General features: G+C 38.8%; 1 protein-coding gene across 2 annotated transcripts; it reads left to right on the top strand.

The window, feature by feature from the left end:
- The first annotated feature begins 313 nt into the window (after positions 1 to 313).
- Positions 314 to 23,548, top strand: C9 (complement C9). Of its 2 annotated transcripts, XM_030257644.4 has the most exons (12): positions 314 to 431; positions 5,972 to 6,089; positions 6,746 to 6,893; positions 8,197 to 8,344; positions 10,215 to 10,353; positions 11,826 to 12,044; positions 15,074 to 15,314; positions 16,654 to 16,782; positions 19,919 to 20,097; positions 20,306 to 20,534; positions 21,259 to 21,438; positions 23,027 to 23,548. In XM_030257644.4, exons 1-11 carry the CDS (start codon positions 331 to 333, stop codon positions 21,417 to 21,419), a joined length of 1,812 nt encoding a protein of 603 aa, XP_030113504.4. In that variant the 5' UTR covers positions 314 to 330; the 3' UTR covers positions 21,420 to 21,438; positions 23,027 to 23,548. The 2 variants fall into 2 exon arrangements, with proteins under 2 accessions (XP_030113504.4, XP_072777837.1); XM_072921736.1 differs by lacking the exon at positions 11,826 to 12,044.
- Positions 23,549 to 23,618: the final 70 nt, after the last annotated feature.

Below are 23,618 nucleotides of genomic sequence, written 5' to 3'. Positions count from 1 at the left end.
TTGTTCTTTACATGAGTCACTGTTACAACAACTTTTTCACTAGGCAGTTAAAGGTTCTTCTAATTCAATACATCATGTCTTTCCTATATTCAAAAGATATTGTTAAACAAAATTGGTTTATTTTTAGCCTTGCAAATGCTTCATAGTATTTCCCCAATCAGAGTGAAAGTGGAATTTTCTGAAAAGTGGACTTTAGAGCACTTACAGTAAGGCAGTTTTGGCCAGTTACTGTCATTCTTCAGTACACACTGCTTTTTGTTTGTTCTCTTGGTAATAAATAACTAAAGGAACGAATAAATAAATTACAAATTCAGTCACAATAGTTCTGGTATGCTCACCTACAAAATGAGAACCGTGCTTGGTATTCTGCAGCTTATAGCCATACTATACAATGTAGAGACAGTTGCCTCAGTTTGGGGGGAAAGCAGAAGGTAAGTGTGCTTTTTCTTCTGCAGCTGTCTCCACTGTTTCATTTTTCCAGCACAGAGCAGAAATATCCTCTGCGGACATTTCTAATGGTACCTTACTGAGATATCCTATGAAAAGAAAAAAAAACCTACTTCTTGCTGTATTTTGAGGAGTCCGATGGCAATGGTTTATTTGTTTATTTTGGATATATGTGACAAAATAAAGGTGCCTGTTGAAGTAGCTGAAGGCATATTTTTGCAGGCAGGTAAAGCTCAGGTACCTTTTTCTACTGCATGCTGTGTGCAAATACTTAATCTCTATTTCTTCCTGCAGCTGAAAAATTTTATGCTGACAGTGCTTCTCTTAATATTTAAAGTCTCCTAGACTGCCTATTTCTAATCTTTGGAAATACAGCATTTGTGTTTTCAAATGTTTTCATTTGTGTCCTCCTAGTATCACTAGGAGAAAAATGAAGGCCTAGTCCCTACCAAATGGTCATGTGAAAAAAACTGAAGAGCTGCTCTACCAGAAATTTTTAATTCACAAGAATGGTCAAAACTAAGTGATGAAAAAATGTGAGCTTTATAGTAGATATATGTTTAAGCAAGTCCCGAGAAAGGTACAATGTTAATGAGAAGACTGAAGCACCTCCTCTACAACAACTGAGAAAGCTGGGGCTGTTCATCCTGGAGAAGAGAAGGTTGTGTGGAGACCTTATAGTCCCCAGACCTTCCAGTGTCTAAAGGTGCCTACAGGGAACCAGGAGATGTATGCTTCATAAGGAACTACAGTGATAGGAGGAGGAGTAATGGGTGCACTCTGAATGAGGGGTAGTTATGGTTACATATTAGGAAGGAGTTCTTCACTGTGAGCATGGTGACACACTGGAACAGGTTGCTCAGGGAGGCTATGGATTACCAACACTGGGAGTGCTCAAAGCCGGGTTGGGTGAGACTTGGAACAATTTGGTCTAGTGGGAGATGTCCTTGCACACAGCAGGAAGGTAGAGACAAGATGATCTTGAAGGTCGCCTCTGCTCTGGATGCAGCCCAGGACACATTTTGGCTCTCTGTGCTGTGAGTGCCAGCTGTGCACAGGGACGCCTTTCATGACATAGGGTTGCTCAGAGCTCCATCCAGCCTGACTTTAAATGCTTCCACAGATGGGGCATGCACAACTCCTCTGGGCAAGCTATGCCAATGCCTCACTACCCTGACAACAGAAAACTTCCTCCTAATATCTAATATAAACCTACTCTCTTCTAATCTGTTTCCCCTTATCCAGTCACTCCATGCTCTTGTAAAAAGCCCCTCTGCATCTTTCTTATAGGCTCCCTTCAGATAAGGGATGGCTGCAGTGAGGTCACTCCTACGTGCCTCTTTTCCAGGTTGAGCAATCCCAATTCTCTCACCCTTTCCTCACACAAGAGATGCTCCATGCCTGTGATCATCTCAGTGGCTTCCTCTGGACTCTCTGGCCGGTCCATGTCTTTCCTGTTTAGAGGACCCCAGGGCTGGATGCAGTGCTCCAGGTGGGTCTCAGGAGAGGAGAGCAGAGGGGCAGAATCCCCTCCCTCCCCTGCTGCCCACGGGGCTCTGGATGCAGCCCAGGACACGTTTGGCTCTCTGGGCTGTGAGTGCCATGGCCGGGCCATGTGCAGCGTCTCACCCACAGCACCCCCAAGCCCTTCTGGGCAGAGCTGCTCTGGGTCTGTTCATGCCCAGCCTGTGCTGGTACCAGGGGTTATTCCTACCTGGGTGCAGCACCACAACTTGGCCTTGTTAAACCTCATTGGATTCCCAAGGGCCACTTCTTGAGCTTCTCCAGGTCCCTCTGGATAGTGTTCCACCCTTCAGAAGTGTCAACAGCACCACTCAGCTTGGTTCATCTGCTAATTTACTCAGAGCGTACTCAATTCCTTTTTCTGTGTCACTAATGAAGTTATCAAATAACATTGGTCACCATATGGACTCCCGAGGCACACAACTTTTCACTGATGTCCCTGGGACTCCAAGTCATTGACCGTTAACCTCTGGATGTGACCATACAACCACTTTCTTATCAATCTATCAGTATGGAATTGGATCCATCTCTCTCCAATTCAGAGAGAAGCATGCTGTGAGGGATCATGTCAAAGGCTGTACAGAAATCCACATTAATGACATCTGCAGCCCTTGTCCACTGATGGAAGCATTCCACCACAGAAGGCCACTAGATTGGGCAGGCACTTGCTTCTTATGTTTTGATGGTTATTATTATTTTAACATTCAAATACAATTAAAACACAGGTTTAGCACGCTCAGTTAGAAATGGTCCAGACAGAAGATTTGATTATTAGAGAAAATCCATAGTGGGCAACATTGGCCCACAGCTTGGCTCCACAGCATACTCAAGGCTGTGCAGCTTGAAGATGGTGCTAGCAACTACTGTGGACAAAGTTATGCTCTCATGTGATGCTATCATGTCTTCAAACTCAAGAGAGATGTGCCTTATTTCTTGGCGAGCAATAATTATCAAATCAAGACTTTTTTTGAGTCATCCATTTCGTAACTGATGAAGTAAACAACTCTCTCTTCTGAAGTATGACTCAACAACAAATCACCAGAGCAGTGCGGCCTGCGAGTGTAGAGAGTGTACTGTGCAATCCAAGACAAGGTGCACACTGTTCTGTGTACTGATTGTGAAATGGCTTTTGCTTTCCAAAGAGTACTCTTCTGTCCCTCAAACCTCTCAATAGAGAATACCAGAGAAGGTATTTTGATTTCCATGTCCACCTCTGAAGTTTCTGCTCTCAACTGTCACCTTCAATGATGTTCTTCAGTAGCTGAGTTGTTCTTATGTCCTCTCCTATTTAAATTGTGTGACTTAGCATCTGTTTCAATGTAGTTTTCCAGTAACAGTTTTTCTTCAAATTTAATGTGGAGGTGACAAGTTTGCAAATTTTTGTAGTATCTTGATTATTTTAAACAATGTTGTTGAATATATGCCCCTTTGATTTCCCAGATAATCTTAATAGTGGATACATTAGTGGTGTTTCAGAGTTTATGAATAATTTGTAATTAGATTTTTTCTGATTTTTTTTATTTTATTTTATATTTGTTTATCTAAACTCAAGTAAATTCAAAACCCTAAATCTAAATCTGCACCAAATCATGTGAACATTATACACTATGCTGGAGAAGGCCCAGCAATGGATGTGTGTACATCAATTCGATTAATATTCTTGCAAAATTTGCTAGATTGTGATTATCATAAAATGATAGAATCACTTAAGTTGGAAAATATCTTTCATTATGTGAAAAATATTGTTACCTGAAAGTCAGTCAGAGACTACCATTAGTTCTAGTTTGCAGACAGTTGATGGCAAGGCTTCTATTTGCCTTAGAGACTTCAACTCAGTCTTTTCTGCCTGTGATTTTTACTTGAGACTCTAAATAATGCCTCACAACAACCTCTGGGAAAACCTTTAGGACATGAAGTAGCTTGAGTTTGATTGCTTTTTTAGGCACACGGCTGCTTTACATGATTAATCCTTACTGCCTGTAAGGATTTTTGGCTCTATTTTTACATCAATAATGTAACAATTCAGAAATATATTTCAATGTAAATTTGTCTAACATCAAAATACTTGGTAATTTCTAGGAATAGTATAAGTATCTGCTTCCAGACATCCCATTAGATGCCACAATATATCTTATAGGTCTAGCGTCCAAGGTTTCTCACTCCTACTGTCTTTAAGGACAACCTGTCAGTGTTCAACCCAAGATGTCAGAATAGATATTGTTACTCAGAGGTTTTTAGTCCCTCCATCAGTAAGAAGATGGAAAGATATCCTGTAGATACAGTAAGGAACAAGCTGATTCTCATCCATTTACCAGAGCAGTAAATTTTAATTTTTTTTCCACTGTTGATGTTACTGTCATGCGGAGTGGTGGTAAATACATAGAAAACTGTACAGGAACTTTTTAAGAATTACTTGCTTAGTCTGGGTACCCGTAAGATGAGCTATTTGCAGATGGAAGAGTTGGTTTTGAAGAGACTAGGGAGCTACATCAAATTTCAAATGCGATACAACTTTCCAGAATTTCACAGAACTGCTGAATACATTGAAAAGTCAACTTTGAAAGGAACTTCTGGAGATCTTCTGTTCAAAACAGGGCTTTAGATTAGCTTATCCAGGAGTCCTGACAATAGTGTTGCATATTTCCAGGGAAAGACATTCTACCATTTCCCTGGGTAACCTATTTCTGTGTTTAATAGCTGTCATGGCAAAATCTTGGGCAAGTCTGTGATCCCTGAGCTGGTTAGAGCTCAGAAAAAAAGAGGTAGATTTATTTTCTCAGTAACAACTTAGAACATATGTAAACTTTACATAGAATAAATAGCACCAGAAAGTTGGACCAACCCAACTGCTATGTCTTTGTTGCCCAAACTGCAGATTTCTTATCTTATATGGAATCAGGTTAAATTTGTTTAGACTCCTGTGTTATTTGTAGGATGTAAGGAGGTCAAAGAGTGAAGGACAAAGCCCTGCCTGCAATGAAAACCCATAGGTACCTCACACTACAGGAGCTGCAGATCTGCCAACCAGCCAGACTCAGCAAGGAAGGTCCCACTGCAGAGCAGAGCCTTAATTTTGATAGATACAGAGAGGATTTCTCCACAGAGAATGAATAATCATCATGTAAGGCCAAATTGGAATAAGCTACTATTAAATGAGAGTCAAAAAGGCAAGTCACGCTTCAATTCTCCCTTATTCCTCTGCTATTTACCATTGAAGATAAGGTCACAGTAAACCAATAGCCTTGGCTTTTAAACTTGGTAAGTCATTCTATAAGGCATCAGTTTTTAGTATCTACCAGAGGGTGCTTTAGCAAAACTTGATTTCTATTAAGTAATGACCTTACACGTGCTGAGAAGTTTGATGATATTTAAAACTGAGCACCAAAATGACAAGTAACTCTTAAAAAAATAGGCCTAACTTCAAGAGTAGAGTGAGATAGCTAAACATGTTTGTTTATTCTAGCAATGTAAGTTATCCCATTACCAAGTAATACCTTTAATTATGAGTCTTCTTTCAACTCTGGAAGGCATTTACACTTTTATCAAGGGTTAAGAGCAGCACCATCAAAGTCAATTAGCTAAAATCACAAAGATGTATTGAAGTGCTACACCCATTTGAGATGTGCTGCTGTGAGTTAGTCTTTAACTTTACATATTGTGGAGCACAACTACTGTCTGAACAGGAGAATGCAGATGTTTTTTGTGTATTTTCTTTCATTCTCTTCAATAACATGATCCACCATATGGGCATTTGTATGCACAGAGATCTAGAAGCAGAAAAGACCTGGCTTATTCCATCTTCAAAGTTGTTTTTAATGTAATTTTAAACTGCCAAAGAATTTAATATTAGGCAGCTGTTGATACATCTAAATACTTTCATGAAAGTAAAACAGAAATCACCTTGAAGATGCTTCCAAAATATTGATCTATGGTTGAAATACAAACTCACATGTGATTTTAGTAACTGCCAAGGACTGTACTGGAATGTTTTGTTTGACAGCTCTTCAGAAAAAGCTTTCCACAGGGGAACAAGGGAATTGAACGCTCCATCTCCAATAGATTGCAAACTGAGCAGCTGGAGCACATGGGGGCCCTGCGACCCATGCACAAATCAAAGGGTAAGCTGTCCTTGGAAGTCTTTGTTCCAAAGTCACAACCAAAGGGATATCTGTCTGCCTGTTGGTTATGAGAAAGTGTCAGATTGCAGGTCTTCATACTGTATGTTCATGATTTGATGAAACCCATACTAATGTCAGATTTGAAGCCATAGACTAAGAGAAAACTACATCCAGTGTTCTCATTCAAGTTTTTTTATAGAACGCCTGTTTTGGATGTGTGTGTGTTTCTGTTTAAAACTTTATTTTTCAATACATTTTTCCCTTAAAAAAAAAAACATCACAACCCATACAATTTGTTTTCCAAAGCAAATTTTTATTTTCTTAGGGGAGTTCTCTTACGGCTTTAAAGAATCAAAAACTTGAAAACATACTAAGTATAAATGATCCACTTCCACAGTGGAGACATATAAACAAAACAGTGAAGTAAACAAAGTAGTGAAAATTAGCATCTTTACATGCTAGCTAAGTATTAATAATCATAAATATTAATTCAATATTATTTTATTCATTAATTTTGCCTGTGGATTTTCAACAAAAATTTCACCAAAGATGTTTAGTTTTGAAAAGCTCTAAGTTCAGCTGGAAACTCTGAAGTTCTGGTAGATTCTCTTTTCTCTCTGAGCAATATTAATTTAATATTAATTTTTTTTTTCAAGTTTCGCTCCAGACATATTGAAAGATTTGGGCAATTTGGTGGAAAAGCATGCCTGGAGGCCCTAGGAGACACACAAACCTGTAAAACCAGCAAAGCCTGTCCTGAAGAACCAGAAGCAGACTGTGGTGCTGACTTTCAGTGCAGTTCGGGTAGGTTTTGTCTTCGTGCCATAGCAAGTAAAGCAGTAACTCAGAAACCACATTTTAGTTCTGTGAACAAATTACATCAGCCTTATGCTAGCACTTAAAACGGTCCATGGACAGGTGGTTTCAAAACCACAATGCCGAAACCACCTCCGCAAAACCATTTAAGAAGGGGTACATTCCTCTCATCTTCCATTTTAATTTGCACCTAGTTTAAATTCCTCTGTAACTTCTACTCCATGGTTAGAAGCTGACCATACTGACCATATCCTTTCTTCTAGCTTAACTGCCCCACTTGCTACTGGATCACAAGGTTTTATGAAAAATCACCAGGAAAAAAACTAGGATTGAAGGAATCTTAACAGAATGTATATGGAAGTTTACCAATCTAACTGGCATGATAGATGACAGCTGGAGACCAGCATGCACCTAGAGCCAAAAGAGGATATAAATTTGAAAAGTGATAAAGTGCTCAAGATTCATCATAAATCAAAATAAAGTAGGAAAAGTTAATAGTACTAAAACTAGTCAAAACAAAAACAGAAAGATGGCAAAAGAATTTGAAGTTCTAAGCCGTTTTTTGTATTGCTTTTAGTTCAAACGCTGAAAAGTGCAAACAGAGCAATTTAAAATTAGAAAACTTTTAAACCTTCAACAGCTTCTAAACCTTTAACTACAGATATTGTGTGGCATTTACAGGTGCGGTTGATGATACCAAAGTGTTGATTTATTGTGCTACAGCTAATTTACTAAAGTCTTTAAATTCTATAGGAAAAAAAAAAAACAACCAACCAAAAAAAACAAACAGTCTTTGTAAAAGTTGTGATATATAAATTCAGGAAAGTTACTACTTCCCTGTTGCTTTAGAGCACAAATCACTATAGTTTTGGACACTACATGTCCATATTATCCAAATCACATAGCCCAAACAGCAACAATTTAAATTATTTATAAAGAATTTTTTGTTGATGTTGAATTGATATTTTCCTGTATTCTCTTAAGATAAATAAGAAAACTCCAACCAACCAAACATGTGAACTTTACTGTAAAACAGTCTAGGATGCAACAATTTTCCTCAGATGACAACAGTTCTCCTGCAACTTACTTTTCTCAGTCATCCTACTAATTTACATATAACAGTTGTATGCAGGTTTTTTCATTTGACAGTGGCAGAGCATAGGATTTTAATTTCTTAAGACAGCAGAAGAAATATACATAGAGGAAGTTCTTAATAAAGAGTAGCTGAGAGTGCAATTTAAAGCCCATCTTGATAAAAATGCGTTCAGGCAATGTTTTATTCCTTGACCAGGTCGATGTATAAAGCGAAGACTTGTGTGCAATGTAGATAATGACTGTGGAGACTATTCTGATGAAGATGACTGTGAATCTGAACCACGGTCACCATGTCGAAAGCATGACATTGATGTGTCTGAAGCTGGCAGGACTGCAGGACATGGGTATGTAGTAAAAAGTAGTATTTGGCCTAGTGAAGAGTTTGCGATTGTCTCCAAAGCCAGCTGAAAAAAACCTGGGGTATAGTGACATTCCCAAAAGAATATGAATCATGGTAGCATTTTTATTTAGAAATGCTAAGTAGCCTTTGCAACAACACTTAACTATGATTTTATTTTATATACTTGTGAGGATAAAACATGCAGTGTAATATGCACTGCAGACAGTGTAAATCAATCATAATGTAAAAAGTATAATATATACATGCCACATGAATAAACCTACATTTTTTAAATGAATATGTTACCAGTATATAGATTTTTTTCTAATGATATTTCACAATCAATGATTAATTGTCAATTACTTTGCTAAAATGCATGTCTGAAAGGGAGAAAATATCTCTTGGCTATTTATATAATGGGATGCCTTACTGCAACAACACTTTATGTGCAGCTTTCTTCCAGTATTGCATTGCCCACTTCCTTGATCTTTGTTGTTTACAGGAGCATTCATCATTAATTTAAGTTGAAAATTAATCTTTTTGTTCTCAGACGCTGCTGGATTTCTTTCATCTCTAACAAAAAGAAAATGTCACATATTGTTTACCTACAAATAGTTAGAAGGCAGCAATCCACACTGAACAGAGGATAAAAGTATACTACAGCACCAGAAGATATAAGTATACTACAGCACTATATATAGTATGTAGTATATATACTATGTAATATATATAGTATAAATACTATATATATACTCTATATACTATATAGAGCATATATACTATATACTCCATATAGCATATAATTGTATACTATTATATGCTATATAATAGTATACTACAGCACCAAAATTATACATCCTTTCATTCAACTTCTTACTGCACAAGAGCAAAAATGCTGTTTTTTTTAGCATGAGGAAGTAAACCGAGAACAAAGGCAATTTTAGAAGCTTCTATTACAATCTGTTACTAAAATCTTGCATGAGAAAATGTTGTATAGAGATGCAGTAATGACACTGCTGACGTTGATGGCTTGCTTAACACTTTCTACACTCAAAAAGGTACACATATATTTGCCAGATGTTAATATTGGAAATACTGAAAAGATTGAAATGTATGAAAGAGGCACAAAAGGGCAAACAAATTATATAGAATCCTCCTAGGAGTTATTTCTTGTACTTCAGTATATAGATGCATAGAGGTATACAGCTGATGAGCCTGCCTCCTTGGTTTTGTAACAGTTTAGATTTCCTCTCTTATGCTCCAGGAGATGCTGCCATTACATTAGGTCATACACTGCAAGAAGAGACAATGCTAGGAGTAGCTGTATATTCCTTCTAAAGATTTGATGGATGTTGTACATGCTTAATAACCAAGTGCCTACCAGCAAACAAACTAATATAATTTATTTAAAAAAAATGTATATAGCTGTTGAGATGTACATTTCAAATCTACAAGGAATGCTTTCTCACAGATGAATTTGTTTAGAACAAATATTCTTTCTCGCAAATATATTCATCAACAAAAATGTTTTTTACCTCCTTTTATGCCTAAGGTTTTCACCTGTTTGAGGTTTAATGTCTTTTATTTGTTCATTTCTCATATATGATCCTTCAAGAATTTTACAAAATATGTAAGTATCTCCAGTACACAGATGAGAAACCACAAGGGAAGAGAGAAGCTGCTTCCCTTGTGTCAGTTTTGTTTTCTAGGACCCATTCAAAGCTCTGGATGTCAAATAGCTATGAGGAAAAGCAAGATCCAGTTTCACAGCTATAGTCTCCGTCTCTGACAGAATACAGCTTTTACGGTCTACAGGTCATGTGTGCTGACACACCCTCTTTTGAAGTATTACTTCTCTTGTATTTCTCTTGTAGAATCAATGTTTTAGGGATGCAACCAATGGCCAGCCCATTTGACAATGACTTTTTCAATGGTCTTTGTGAGCGGGTGCGTGATGGGAACACACGGACATATTACCGCAAGCCATGGAATGTGGCTGTTCTCACTTACGATGTAAGTCCTTTGCAAGATAGGATGTGTTTAACTGAATTCCAGATACTGAAATACTCTTGGAAGACTCAACATATCTCTTGAGCCAGACAGCAGAATTTTAGGCTCAGGCTTGTGCTAAAGTCCAGAGGGAAAGAGGTTATGTTCTCCTTTACTTTGGCAGTTAAGCTCAGTTATGCCAGACAAATTCCCACATCTTTGTGCTGCACCTTTGCACAATAAATGACACAATCTTTCTGGAATGTTTAAAATATAAGAAAAAGAAATGAACAGAAGATGTACAGAAAGGATTACAATACCTAACTTTTACTAGGTAGAAGAGAAAATAGTCTACATTTTCAAGGACATGTAAAAGCCACTGATAAAAATGCAGACATAATACAATATTCTGGTCCTACTTGTTTTTTCTAACCAGTGATAATTTTCTCTGTCACATTGGGGAAAAAAATTTGTTAGGCTTTTAAGTTTCAGACTATGACTTTTAGTGAGGTTTGAACACCAAAAATGTTGATGATTGTTGAAAAAATGTTAGATACTTTTCAGAAATCAGAGCACAATTTTGCCTTCTAAATTACTGTAAATAGGAACTTGATAAAAACAAATACTATTTAAATCAGGTCCTTCCAAAATGAGTAAATCTGACCCAGAGATCTCTGGTTGTGCTTGGTTTTGATGTTTAAGAATTTTCAGTTGCTAAAATGTGATGTTCTGCTAAAGTATACTAAAATAGCTGGATTAGTTTTTGTTCGCTGCAAGAAAATAAGAATCATAATAATAACTCTGATTTATTTCAGAAGTCAGGAATTTTTAGCAAATCTTTACAGTGTTTCAGGAAATAGAGACTATTATTCCTCACACAGAGTCATAGAATCTCATGAGCTGGAAAGGACCCACAAAGATCATTGAGTCTAACCCCTGGCTTTGCACAGGACACCACAAGGGTCACATCTGAGAGCATTTTTGAAACTCTTCTTTGAGCTCTGTCAGGCTGGTGCTGCGACCACTTCCCTGGGGAGCTGTCCTGCCCAACCACGCTCTGGGTGAAGAAACTTTTTTAATATCTAAACTAAACTTCCTACGACACTACTTCAGGCCATTTTCTCAGGTTCTGTCACTGGTCACCAGGGAGTAGAGATCAGTGTCTGTCTCTTCTCTTCTCTCACAAGGAAGCTGTAGACAGTGTAAAGGGATGGTTGACACACATAAATTACTTTTACAGTGTTACATGTTGAGATTTAATACTCACTAAATTATTATCATTGCAGTCAGTTCAGTGATTTTTGAACCACTGAATTGATCCTGATAGGGTGGCTTGTGGAGGGAGTGCTATTTCCATTTATTTTGGTTTAAATGGAAAAAGAGCTGTAAAAAAATGCATTTATATGCTCTGTAAAAACTACAGCCTTAAAGTGCTACATAGATTTTTCAACTAGTGCCTGTTGTTTTCTCATACAACCTTTTCTATCTTTTCTCAGACAAAAGCAGACAAAACTTTCTCATCTGTGTACTACCATGATCGTGTGAAAATGTTACGAGAGGTTTACATAGAAAAACAAAAATATTTTAGTGTTGATGCCTCTTTGAAATACACACCTACTGATGGGAGTAACAAAAATGCTTCAGAAGGACATTTCAAATATGACTACAGAAAGAATTATGCATTTGGTTCCATCCTGCAAAGCTACACAGAAAGGGTGAGATTAATTCTTCTAAAGGTTTTAATGGAAATACTTTACAAATGGTACAGTTTATGTAGTCTTAGGATTAGGCAATAATAATCTCAATATCCTAGACAGCTGCTGCTTCTTAATTTTTTTTTCTTTTTAATGAAGTACTGGTAACGACAGGATTAAGATTTCACACATGGCCAAATGGCAACTCAAAGCATTTTCTTTTTCCCACTGTTTATCTTTGACTAGCAAGCACCATCATCTTCACCGGGGGCTCGGTGTTAGAAAGAATCAAGACCTCTGGTCTCATCCTGATTAGAGAGCAGTTCTGATCTAGTGCAATGTGGAAAAATGAGATCAAGTCTTATGATGAAAAATTGCCACTGAGTAGGCCTACACTATATAAACACAAACTAAATTTTAGGAATAATGACCAAAAGGTCAAATCTCAGACATGTGGGTACATCTGTACTAATAAACTAGCCAGGGCTATAAGGAATGGGCACCAATCCAAGATAATCCATCATTTTACTTGCTTGCCTATACGACTTAAGTCAGCACTAGTTCTCATAAGCAATGCCCGTCCTGCACTTTCCCACAGCATGTTTGAAGGGAATGATCTTGTAGACAGTCTGGAGAAAGGCGAGCCCATTTTGGGATTGTGCATAAGCAATACCTGCCCTTTGAAAGAGTGGAAAGACCATACCCCGTTTTATTTGATAGTAAAGAAGTAGCCTTAGCATTTAGTGTGGTCAAAATGAGATAGACCACAAAAAGTTATGCTAGACATGTTGTTGTTGAATCCCAGGCAGCTGCTTCACTCCACCACCAGCAGACTCGGGGAGATAATGGGAAGAATGAAAACAAGAGAACTCATGGGTTGAGATAAAGTTTAACAGGAAAACAAAACCCATGCACACAAACAAAGTAAAACAAGGAATTCTATCACTGCTTCCCATGGGCAGGCAGGTGTTCAGGCATCTCCAGAAAAGCAGGGCTCTATCACATGCAATGGGACTTGGGAAAACAAATGCCATCACTCCAAACATCCCCCCCTTTCCTCCTTCTTCAACCTGCTTTATATACAAAGGCCAATACCATAAGATATGGAAAATCCTTTGGATCAATTTGAGCCACTTGTCCCAGCTGTGTATCCCCTAACATTCCAAGCACCCCCAACTTCCTTGTCAGCACAGCAGTACAAAAAACAGAAAAGGTATTGGCTCTGTGTAAGCAGTGTCCAGCAATAACAAAAATATCTCTATATTATCAAACCTGTGTTCAGCACTAAACCCAAACACAGTCTCATGCTAGCCACTGTGAAGAAAACTAACTTTTCCCTCAGCCAAAATGAGCAGAACACAACATTATGGCCTACCCCAGCAGCTGTGTGCTAATGGAATTAACTAATCAGGTCATATACCATTTTCATTTTTCCACACTTTATGCCAAGGTCTGTGATTACAATATGCCATCATATACAAGGCATATCAACTCCATAGAGCTGAAGTGCACCATATGCAAGGAGTACTGGATTTTCCTCAACTAATTAATATTTTCAAGTTTGTCAGTTTGTCATTCAAAGCTCTGGATGTCAAATAGCTATAAGGAAAAGCTAAGTTTTATCACTGATAAATTAAAATTATGCTGAAGACAAAGGCCTGCACTATAAAGTTAAGATGAACCCAACATTGCCTTTGCACTGGTATGGGTTTTCTTGGAATGGAAACAAATAATTTAAACATCAAATCATGAATCTTCACAGACATAAAAGATCAAGCTCTACAGCTTAGGGGGTTTTAATGTCTGCTCATAGTCTATTGGCTTGTGATAGGAGCTTTGGATTCAAATTTGTGCTGAGAGATCAGTTCAGTGAATAACTCAAAATCTGTCACAAGAAGAGTTCTATCACTGCAAAGTCCTGGGGCTGCAGGGTAGTGGAGTGACAGTCCCTGCATGAGACCCCTCCAGAGCCCACCTGAAAGTTAAAGTCATAATCTTGGAGGTGCCTGGAGGCACCTGGAAAGAAACAATCTGTATATGGTGGTTAGCAGGAATATTGCACCTACAAAAATTTCCTCACAGTGATTTAGGCACCTGAAGATTTCTGCCAGTCTTAAGCAGTATCTGAGTCAGCAGTTTAAGATCCTTTAAATGGTGCTGGATAACATAATGGTCAGATGCCATGTCCTTTTTACATACCTCCTATTAAGCACTACTATTAAGGGAGTCACATAAATACTATAAATACTGCAAATAATAATGGGGTTTGAAAGGCATGTGTTCCCTTAGAATTTTAAGTGCAACTATTTCACAAGATTTTATTTCACAAGTTACAGGCAGTAGCTAGGTCCTGATTTAGAATATGATATAAAATCACCTGGAATGTAATTTACAAAAATATCAATTTTTATACCTAGACTTACAATGTATGTAAGGCTCAAATACATAATATTAAGTTTTTTTCCTTATTAATTTTCCTTTTATGATGTTGGTTTGGGGTTTTTTTTTGTTTTTAATTGGAGCTATGACCTTCTTTCTAATAGTTAGGAGGATGCTGTTTTTAATTGGAGCTGTTGGTGCTGTTCCTTCTGACAATCTGAGGATAAAAGGGAAGTGATCAAAAGAGAGAACTTAGGTCTGCTCTGACTATAAGCAAAGAGGAAACTCCATCTGACCAAAGTGGGCACCTTCTGGTATTCAGCAAGCCATGCAGAACTACTTTTTAATGTTACAAAAGTCAGAAAGTCACTTTTTGGTAGGCATTATGCTTCAAGAGACATATTGTCAAATAGATCACAAAGGCCTTGCTAAAATAACGGAAGAGTTCTACAAAATTGGAAGAAATAAAGTATCTCTCTTTCTGCTTCCTCAGTTTAGATCAGAGAGCTTTCTAATTTTTATTAAACAAGTTTGTCCCATTTCTATAACGCTAGATTGAATGCCTCTTCAAAAAATTCTGCAACTTCTTTACAGATAAAACAGAATAGATTTTCGTGCTATGCTGCATATCAGAATGGCACACTCTTCTCTTTTCTTCTCCCTGCATTCAGAACCAAACCTTTCTGCATGTAAATGGACAGATTCAGCTGGGAAGGTTCCAAATTCGGAGTCGTGATGTTCGTCTCACAGATAGTTTCCTTGATGATTTAAAATTTCTGCCTGCTGAATACGACAAGGGGGAGTATTTCAAATTCCTAGAAGATTATGGAACTCACTATGCTGTCTCTGGGACTGTAGGAGGAAGATATGAACTTGTTTACGTGCTGGATAATTATGCTATGTCTCGACTAGGTATGCGTTCTGTTGGCCTTGCTATGACCAAGTTCCCACACTCAAAGAGATATGTGATGGTAGATCTGTGTACGTGGAAAAATACTGAGAAAGCACTGTTTAGTGCATGCTGCCTGTGGCATACCAGCGACATTATAGAAATACATGAGAAAATAGTCAACCTTTATAATTTACAGAACTACTTGAAATCTCTGTTTTAAGTCTATGACTGAGAGGGCCAAAGGAACCTTAAACAAACCTTGTGAACACACTAACAATAATTGCATGATTCACAAGAGATCTTGTCCAAAGACAGGAAAACCCACATAAACCCTAAATCCTATTTGGTACCTTTTTGTGGTATAATCACTCTAAGAGTATGGTGGTGACAAAAAACAAGGAATAAATTGTAGTGCTTTCTAGGAGCCACATGGAGCATGCAAGTGTGTTAAAATTGATTTCATAGTTTTCAATATTCACACTGGAATATTCCATGCCCTGATTAGAATAGAAAAGTAGAAATTTAATCTTCCCTCATGGGCAGTTCAGATATATGTGGGTTTGTGCTGGATTAAAGTGATCACATGGGAATAAAGTGAGAAAAGACAATTCTCACGTTGATTTTGGAGATCAAAAAATGAGCATTTGCTGGTTGCAGCCCAATAACAATATTACTATCAAATATTCAGGCTATGAAAAGGGACATGGGACAAATTTGTCACTTTAATTTCCCACTATTAGTCTGTTCATCCCCTCGAGATTGTAGTTTTGGATTTTTTTAAGTCACAGTTTTAAGCAAAATTCTTTCTGAACACAATGCTGAAGTGGCAGATGATATTGGGTTTGGGTTCAATATGGAGAAAGGAGATGTTGGAAAAAGTAGTGTGTAGAGGTGGATTAGGATTAATGGAAAAAACATACTTTTAAGAGATCACTGGCCTTGATTAATTTTATGGGTAAAAGCAGCGGAGAAACATAATTGAGGTTAGAAGAGAGACTGAGAGAATTCAGTAATTTAGTATATAAAAAGAGTAAATATTGAACAACTGCAAAAAAACAAAATTTCAATGTGATAAAATGAAAAAAATATGGTTCCTAAATGAAGGCCTACTTTCAGCTAGCTCAAGAAAAACAAGCCATTTTTAGTATTTTCCTAGTCACCACAGATCTCACCTGCACCTGTTCAGGCACTCAAATTACAGCCATCCTCATATTCATTACATAGACAAGGAAAAAGTAAAAGATAAATAGTAAGAAGAAAGCCACAAACATTTCCAATAGGCCTGAAATTTATTCTGTAACAATAATAATGTCTTGTTATTTATGCTTATTCAATCTAATTGCCTATTTCTACTCCCAGGAATCACTGTAGAAGATGTGAAAAAATGCCTTGGCTATCACTTAGATGCCAATATCGTGTATAAAAACATACAAGCCAATTTTAATGTTGATAGTGGTAAATGTGAAAATATTTATAGCAGAGAGAAATGTAAGTATGTCCTTGATTTATGTTATATCTTTTGCTTAAGGAAAGATAATACCAGCTGCTTCCTCTGAATAATCAATATAGTTATTGCTGTTAGAATTATTGCTATCCAGTAGAGCAATACAGGTGAGATTCACATTCTTCCATGCTCCTAAGTCAAGACAGCCTGAGAATGTGTTCCCAGCATGCACACACATGAACCCACCAGTTTGATGCATACATACGTACGTATACATCACCAGCCACAAATAAATACAGAAAAAATACAGACAGCACTCAGGCAAACACAAATGGCACAAATGGTTTAATCTTTTTCTCCTCTCCATCTAATCCGGGAGAAAGTCTTTCAGTGGGCAATATCACAGAATCACAGGACAGTTGAGGGTTGAGAGGGTCCTCTGGAGGTCACCTTGTCCAAGGCAACACAAGTCTCAGGTATTTCAGTCCCAACAAAATATTTATATGTAATCAGTACAGATAACTTCAGAAGTTGACCTTAAATACCCAGTTGAACCAGCAACTGCATTGTTAGCCTCTCCTGTTAGTGACAGAGATATATTACACCAGGCCCACAGCTCCACTCCCATTGCTGGTGCAGACTCTCTGACGTACATCAAGGCACACAAACTGTGGATGTCTCCAGGGACTGGCCTTAGGTGCTCAGCCAATGCAGCAATTGGTCCTTAGATCCTCTCACCTCCAGCTGCCTTAGACAGAAATGCATTCATATGAGACCAGATCTCAGCCAAACCCAGATCTGAGGTCTCTCCAGTATTTGGCCTAGAAACCCAGTATCCAGCTCCTCCACTTGTCTCACTCTGGACCCATAAAATCACAGAATGGTTGGGGTTGGAAAGGACCTTAGAGATCATATAGTTCGAACATATCATTTTGGAAAGGGATGCAACATATTAAATCAGGCTGTCCAGAACCCCATCCAACCTGGTCTTGAACAGGGATGAGGCACAGTTTCTCTGGGTAATCTGTTCCATTGCTGCACTTCACTCTAAGTAAAGAAATTCCTTTTGTCATCTAATCTAAATCTCCTCTCTTTTAATTTAAAATTACTTCTCCTTGTTCTGTCAATAGCTAACCAAGTAAAAATATTGCTCGCCTCTCTTTTTATAAGTCCCCTTCAAGTATTAGAAGACTGCAATGAGGACTTCCCAGAGCCTTCTCTTTTCCAGGCTGAACAATCCCATCTCTCTCAGCCTGTCACTCATAGGAAAGGTCTTCCAGCACTCTGTCCATTTCTGTGGCTTCCTCTGGACTTGCTCCACAGGGTCCACATCTTCCTCATGTTAGAAACCCCTGATCTGAATGCAGATGGGATCTCATGTAAGCAGAGAAGAGGGGCAAAATCCCCTCCCTCCCCTGCTGCCCACGGGGCTCTGGATATAGCCCAGGACACATTTGGCTCTCTGGGCCGTGAGTACCAAGGCCAGGGCAAGTACAGCCTCTCATCCACAGCGCTCCCAAGCCCTTCTGGGCAGGGCTGGTCTCCACAGGTTCTTCTCCCAGTCTGTGCACAGACCTGCTATTGCTTGACCCAGGTGTACACCTTGCACTTGGACCTGCTGAACTTCATGAGGTTTTTGTGGGCTCACCTCTCAAGTTTGTCTGTGTGTCTCAGGATGGAACCCAATCCTTCTGTTGTGTTAATGGCTCTATTTTGTGTCATCTGGAAACTTTCTGAGGGTACACCTGACCCCACTCTATCATTGATAAAGATACTGATGGAAATCAGTCCCAAAGAGAGCTCTGAGGGACACCACCTGTCACCAGGCTCCACTCGGACACAGAGCCATTGACCACAACCCTCTGGCTGTACCCATCCAGCCAGTTTCTTGCCCACCAATAAGTCCACCCTTCAGGTCCATATGTCTCCAATTGGGAGATAAGGAAGTCATGTGGAACTGTATCAAAGGTCTTACAGAAGGCCAGGTAGATGACATCTGTTGGTAGTCCCTTCCTGACTGTTGCTGTCACTGCATCACAGAAAGCCACCATATCTAGGCCACAGCAACATCTGCTCTGGTACTTGTCTCCCAAGCCACTTACCCTATATTCACCTGCTAGTCTGGCTTGACACTTGCTAGTCATCACACACTGGCATGTGAATTGTCACTTGTTCCAGTGGTTGCCACCACAAACATCAGGTGCCTCTCAGCCCTTGTCCAGCTCTAGCAGCTGGCCACACAGAGCTCTATACATACGCATGCACACAGAATAGAGTCCCTTCACCCTAGGAAAGAGTTAGAATGGAATTTAATGGTAGGCCAGGACAGACTGCAAAGATGAAGGACAGCACACAGCAGAGTAGCTCAGAGATCAGTCATTTGTCTGTATGCAATAAGTCCCCTTTTTTTGCCTTTATGCCTTTATTTTCTCAAGTTTGCTCCTCCCAAAGCCACTGTGAACCCCCCCTTACCTTTTCAATGGCACTCCTGTAAATATATTCTAAGTATTTAAATTCATGTAATCCCAAAATGCCATTCTTTCCATCTAGAGAGCTCTTTCATTGACTCATCTTGCAGCTGATTAATCTTCAGCCCCATACTGCTGGGCTAATGGCTCTGCTGGAACAGGCCTGAGAGGAGTTGAAGGAGGGACTCCCTTTCTCTGATTACCCTGTTTGAGTTCCCCTGCCTACCACTGTTGCCCTCTGCTCCTTTATGTGTCTGGAGATGGGCTTTGTTTCACATGAAATAAAAATTACAAAAGAGAAGAATATGTACTACTATATTGCATAAGAGGCAATTATTTTCAGTACTCTGCTCTTGTATTTTAATTATGAAGCAAAAGCCCCCAGTATTCTAATTTCTGCCCTATTTTTGTTTAGCTCAGTAGAATTACTCATTAGCTTTTGCCTGTCATCAAAGGACTGTGATCTCCATAATGTGTCTCAGTTTGTCCTATCCTTTCTTTCTCTTTCACATCTAGGGTTTTCTAATTTAATTGCAAAAGAAAATATTTCCTCCCACATAAGGCATAAGCAAAGAGATACTGAATTATGCTACAACCAAGAGTTCTCTCTATAATAGTTTTACAAAGAGGTACTGGCTTCACTAGGAGGACAGCTGTTTTTCCAGATGCATGGACATTAAACATCCTTCTTAACACTCCTTTTTTTCTGCAGCAGAAGCAAATGATAATGCTGTCATTGATGATGTCCTTTCCTTAGTTGAGGGAGGGAAGATTGACTTTTCAGTTAAAATCAAAGAAATGTTACTACGAGGAGCCAAAGCCGTTGATGTAGAGGATTACATAGAGTGGGCTAAATCTTTGGTTGATGCCCCAGTAGTGATACAGCAAAGGGTAAGTACAGCTTCTTCAAAGCTGTGGCTTTTTACAGTTTGAAAGCTTTTGATCTATGATGGAGGTGAGACTCCAAGTTTATAATGAACTTTCATACATTGTCTTTATCTTAACTGTTTCTTCAGATGTTTATTCTGGTTATGGTTATATCAAAAGGATTCAGAGCTTTGGAAGAGTGTGTTACGTATGGGCATTTTTCCTTCTACAGCCTTCTCCAATACATACACTTGTTCCAGTTAAGATAAGAGACGCGTATTTAAAGAAACAAAATTTGGAAAGAGCAATTGAAGACTACATTACTGAATACAGTGTGTGCAAATGTGAACCCTGTAAAAATGGAGGCACCCTTGTGCTGGTAGATGGAGTCTGTACATGCCTGTGCTCAAGTTATTTTAAGGGACTTGCTTGTCAAATTCCTAAATCTACATTAGTGAAAGGTGAGTAAATACTCCAAATAAACTAAAATGAGCATATCTGTTGTAAGAGTAGGCTGGCAAAATGAGCCTTCACAAGAAGAGAACCATATCTCCTTTACACCTACTGACGTCAAATCTCAAGGGCAAGGTGTGGAAGGGAAGGTAAGTTACTGGGTTCTTTCCATAAAGAGGGTACTCTAAGTTGGAGTTCATTGTCCACATAAATTACTGTGTCTTGGAATGACACAAAGTTCATTAAAGTACACAGGAGTATTATCAAATCTTGGTGCAGTACTGGTAAAATGGTTTCAGGCAAAAGCAATCTCACCGTGTCTTAAATTATTTTGTCTTCAGTTTTCTGAAAAAGGTCAGTGTCTGCTTGCACATGATTATGTTTCACAATTACTATGCTAGTTTAATATTAGGTTGGGGGAAAGGGAAAAGAATGCAGTTCCACAACTGACAATGTAAAAATTTATGGTGAAGTAAATTCATTCTCTGTGGCAAGGTTTTTAATGCACAGGTGCCCAAAATGGACCTTAGAATTTGTTTCCTAGCATGACAAAAATGTTGAAAGCCCAGGGTTATTAAGCACTGCCACGAACACATTTTTAAAAGCCAAATATTTGTGATGGGTTGTGTTCAGGAGACTGTAATGATCTGCAGAATTACCATAACTGAGTTGAATCATGATCTACCTTAAAAGAGGTACGTGGCCTAATCCTGTACCATGTCCTCATACTAGTTGTGACTGATGGAGGCTGGAGCTGTTGGAGTGCCTGGTCCGCCTGCATCAATGGGGAGAGTACTCGAACTCGCCAGTGTAATAATCCTGCACCAGGATCTGATGGCAGACCATGCCAGGGAGAAAGCATTGAAAAACGGCCCTGTGAAGAAGGGAAATAGTTATGCTTCTCAGAACCAGGTAAGCAGCCTCTTTAAATGTGTTACTGCAGTTTAGAATAAATGCTCAGCCAATATTTGGGGCATTTCAGAAATACAGTTGATGAAGTGATGAGTAAGTTCACTTACATTTTTCACTTAAATCTGTGATTTGATACCACCTTTGATAAACCACTGTGTATTGAATTTATGAATGGTTAGATTTGTATTTGAATGTTTTGACAAGTAATGTTATATTACAGAACTTGAGATTAGAATAGAATTCTGAGTAAGAATAGACTAAAAATACAGTTCTCAAAAGAAACAGATTTCATCTCCAGTCAGACTACCCATGAAAAAGCTTATGTCTTAAGGAGAGGGAAGAGACTTATTTTCCAGGGAAAAGATATTAAGACAGTTTAGGAGACTGAAGTCTCTTACTTGATAAATAGAATGCTGAAATCCAGCAAAGCTATAAATCTGTTACAGCAGATTTGAAATTTTCATTGAGAGAATATGATACAGATCTGGAAGATCAAGAAAAATATCACAAGGACAGGTATAAGTAATATAAATTAAATAAACCAGCAAGTGGTAGATTTTAAACAGACTGAAGATCTGGTCTTCACACAATGTCCATACCAAAATTAAATATGCATTTTAAAATTTCAACACAAAAAAATAGAAGGTTATTAAAGGTAGATAATCAGGCTCACTCAGGAAGTCTCTGAAAAATCAATTTTTGCAGGATTGGAAACTATTGTGTCTGGACTGTGCCCAGGCAGAAAGGGACCTGGGGGTACTGGTGACAGCAGCTGAACATGAGCCAGCAGTGTGCCCTGGTTGCCAAGAAGGCCACCTTCTGTACTGGCGTGTATGAGGAGCAGTGTGGCCAGCAGGAGCAGGGAGGTCATTCTTTCCCTGTACTCAGCACTGGTGAGGCCACACCTTGAGTGCTGTGTCCAGTTCTCACTCCTCAGTTTGGGAAGGATGCTGAGACACTTGAACACGGCCAGAGGAGGCAACGAGGCTGGTGAGGGTCTTGGAACACAAGCCCTGAGAGGAAGGGCTGAGGGAGCTGGGGTTAGTTAGTCTGGAGAAAAGGAGACTCAGAGGTGACCTTATCACTCTCTACAACTCCCTGAAGAGTAGCTGTAGTCAGGTGGGGGTTGGTCTCTTTCTCCAGGCAGCCACTGACAGAACCAGAGGACACAGTCTTAAGCCGTGCCAAGGGTAATGTAGGTTGGATATTAGGAATAAGTTTTTTATGGAAAGAGTGATAAAGTACTGGAATGGTCTGCCTGGGGAGGTGGCGGAGTGTTTAAAAAAAGACTAGATGTGGCACTCAGTGCCATGATTTAGTTGAGGTGTTGGGGCATGGGTTGGGCATGGGGCATTGTTGGGGCTTGTGATTCTGTGATTTTGTACTCTGGGAATGTAGCGCTATGTGTTTCCCGACTCCTGGACATTCTCTAGGTCAGTGTTATTGCCCTCTTGTTAAATTCAGGATACGAAGTTAGCCTTTGCTTGATTCAATGAAGCTAGTGTTATTAAAATAAAAACAAACCTCATAAGCAGCTAATATTCCTTAGAAAAAAATATTAACCTAACTTTGGCTTCTATGGTTTCAGACATGTGGAGTCCACTCTGGAAGCAGAAGTCTGATATTTACTTCTTCTGAAAATCACACTATGAGCTTTGATTCATCCTTCACAGAATCACCCAGAGTTTCAGAATGTGTCAGGTTGGAAGGGACCACACTGGGTCATCTGGTCCAATATCCCTGCTCAAGCAGGGTCATCCCAGAGCACATAGCACATGATTGTGTCCAGATGGTTCTTCATTACAATTCTTTTACATTACAGTCATAGTTGAGACACAATAAAATCATTAACTTAGTGAGCTATGAGAGTAAAATTTCTTTTAATTTTGACCAAATATATATGTTGTAGCTACTATCTCCTATCACTTCTTCACTATTTTTCATCTTTTCTTAGAAAACTTTAATGTATTTCAAACCAGTTCCACCAGTTCACAATTTCTGCTGGCCAGCTAGCTACACCAGGACAGTGTAATGGCATGATTTTAAAGTACCTGCAGCTTAAATGATCTGTAATCAAAATAAAGTAATAAACTATAAACATGTTAACAGAGATGTGCTGATACAATAGCTGTGGTCAACCTTCATTAGTCTGGCTATCATTAGAACATGAATACTCCATA

This window comes from Taeniopygia guttata, chromosome Z, assembly GCF_048771995.1.
Source record: "Taeniopygia guttata chromosome Z, bTaeGut7.mat, whole genome shotgun sequence".
In the NCBI taxonomy this organism is placed as follows: Eukaryota; Metazoa; Chordata; class Aves; order Passeriformes; family Estrildidae; genus Taeniopygia; species Taeniopygia guttata.
This window is presented reverse-complemented; position numbering and strand designations above follow the sequence as displayed.

What these genes read in the sequence shown, in the direction of transcription:
- C9 (XM_030257644.4), top strand. Translation starts at nt 331, where the DNA reads ATGCTCACCTACAAAATGAGAACCGTGCTTGGTATTCTGCAGCTTATA. An exon ending in GTTTGGGGGGAAAGCAGAAG is followed by an intron (nt 432 to 5,971) that starts GTAAGTGTGCTT and finishes TTTGTTTGACAG; the next exon opens with CTCTTCAGAAAAAGCTTTCC. An exon ending in TTATGCTATGTCTCGACTAG is followed by an intron (nt 15,315 to 16,653) that starts GTATGCGTTCTG and finishes TTCTACTCCCAG; the next exon opens with GAATCACTGTAGAAGATGTG.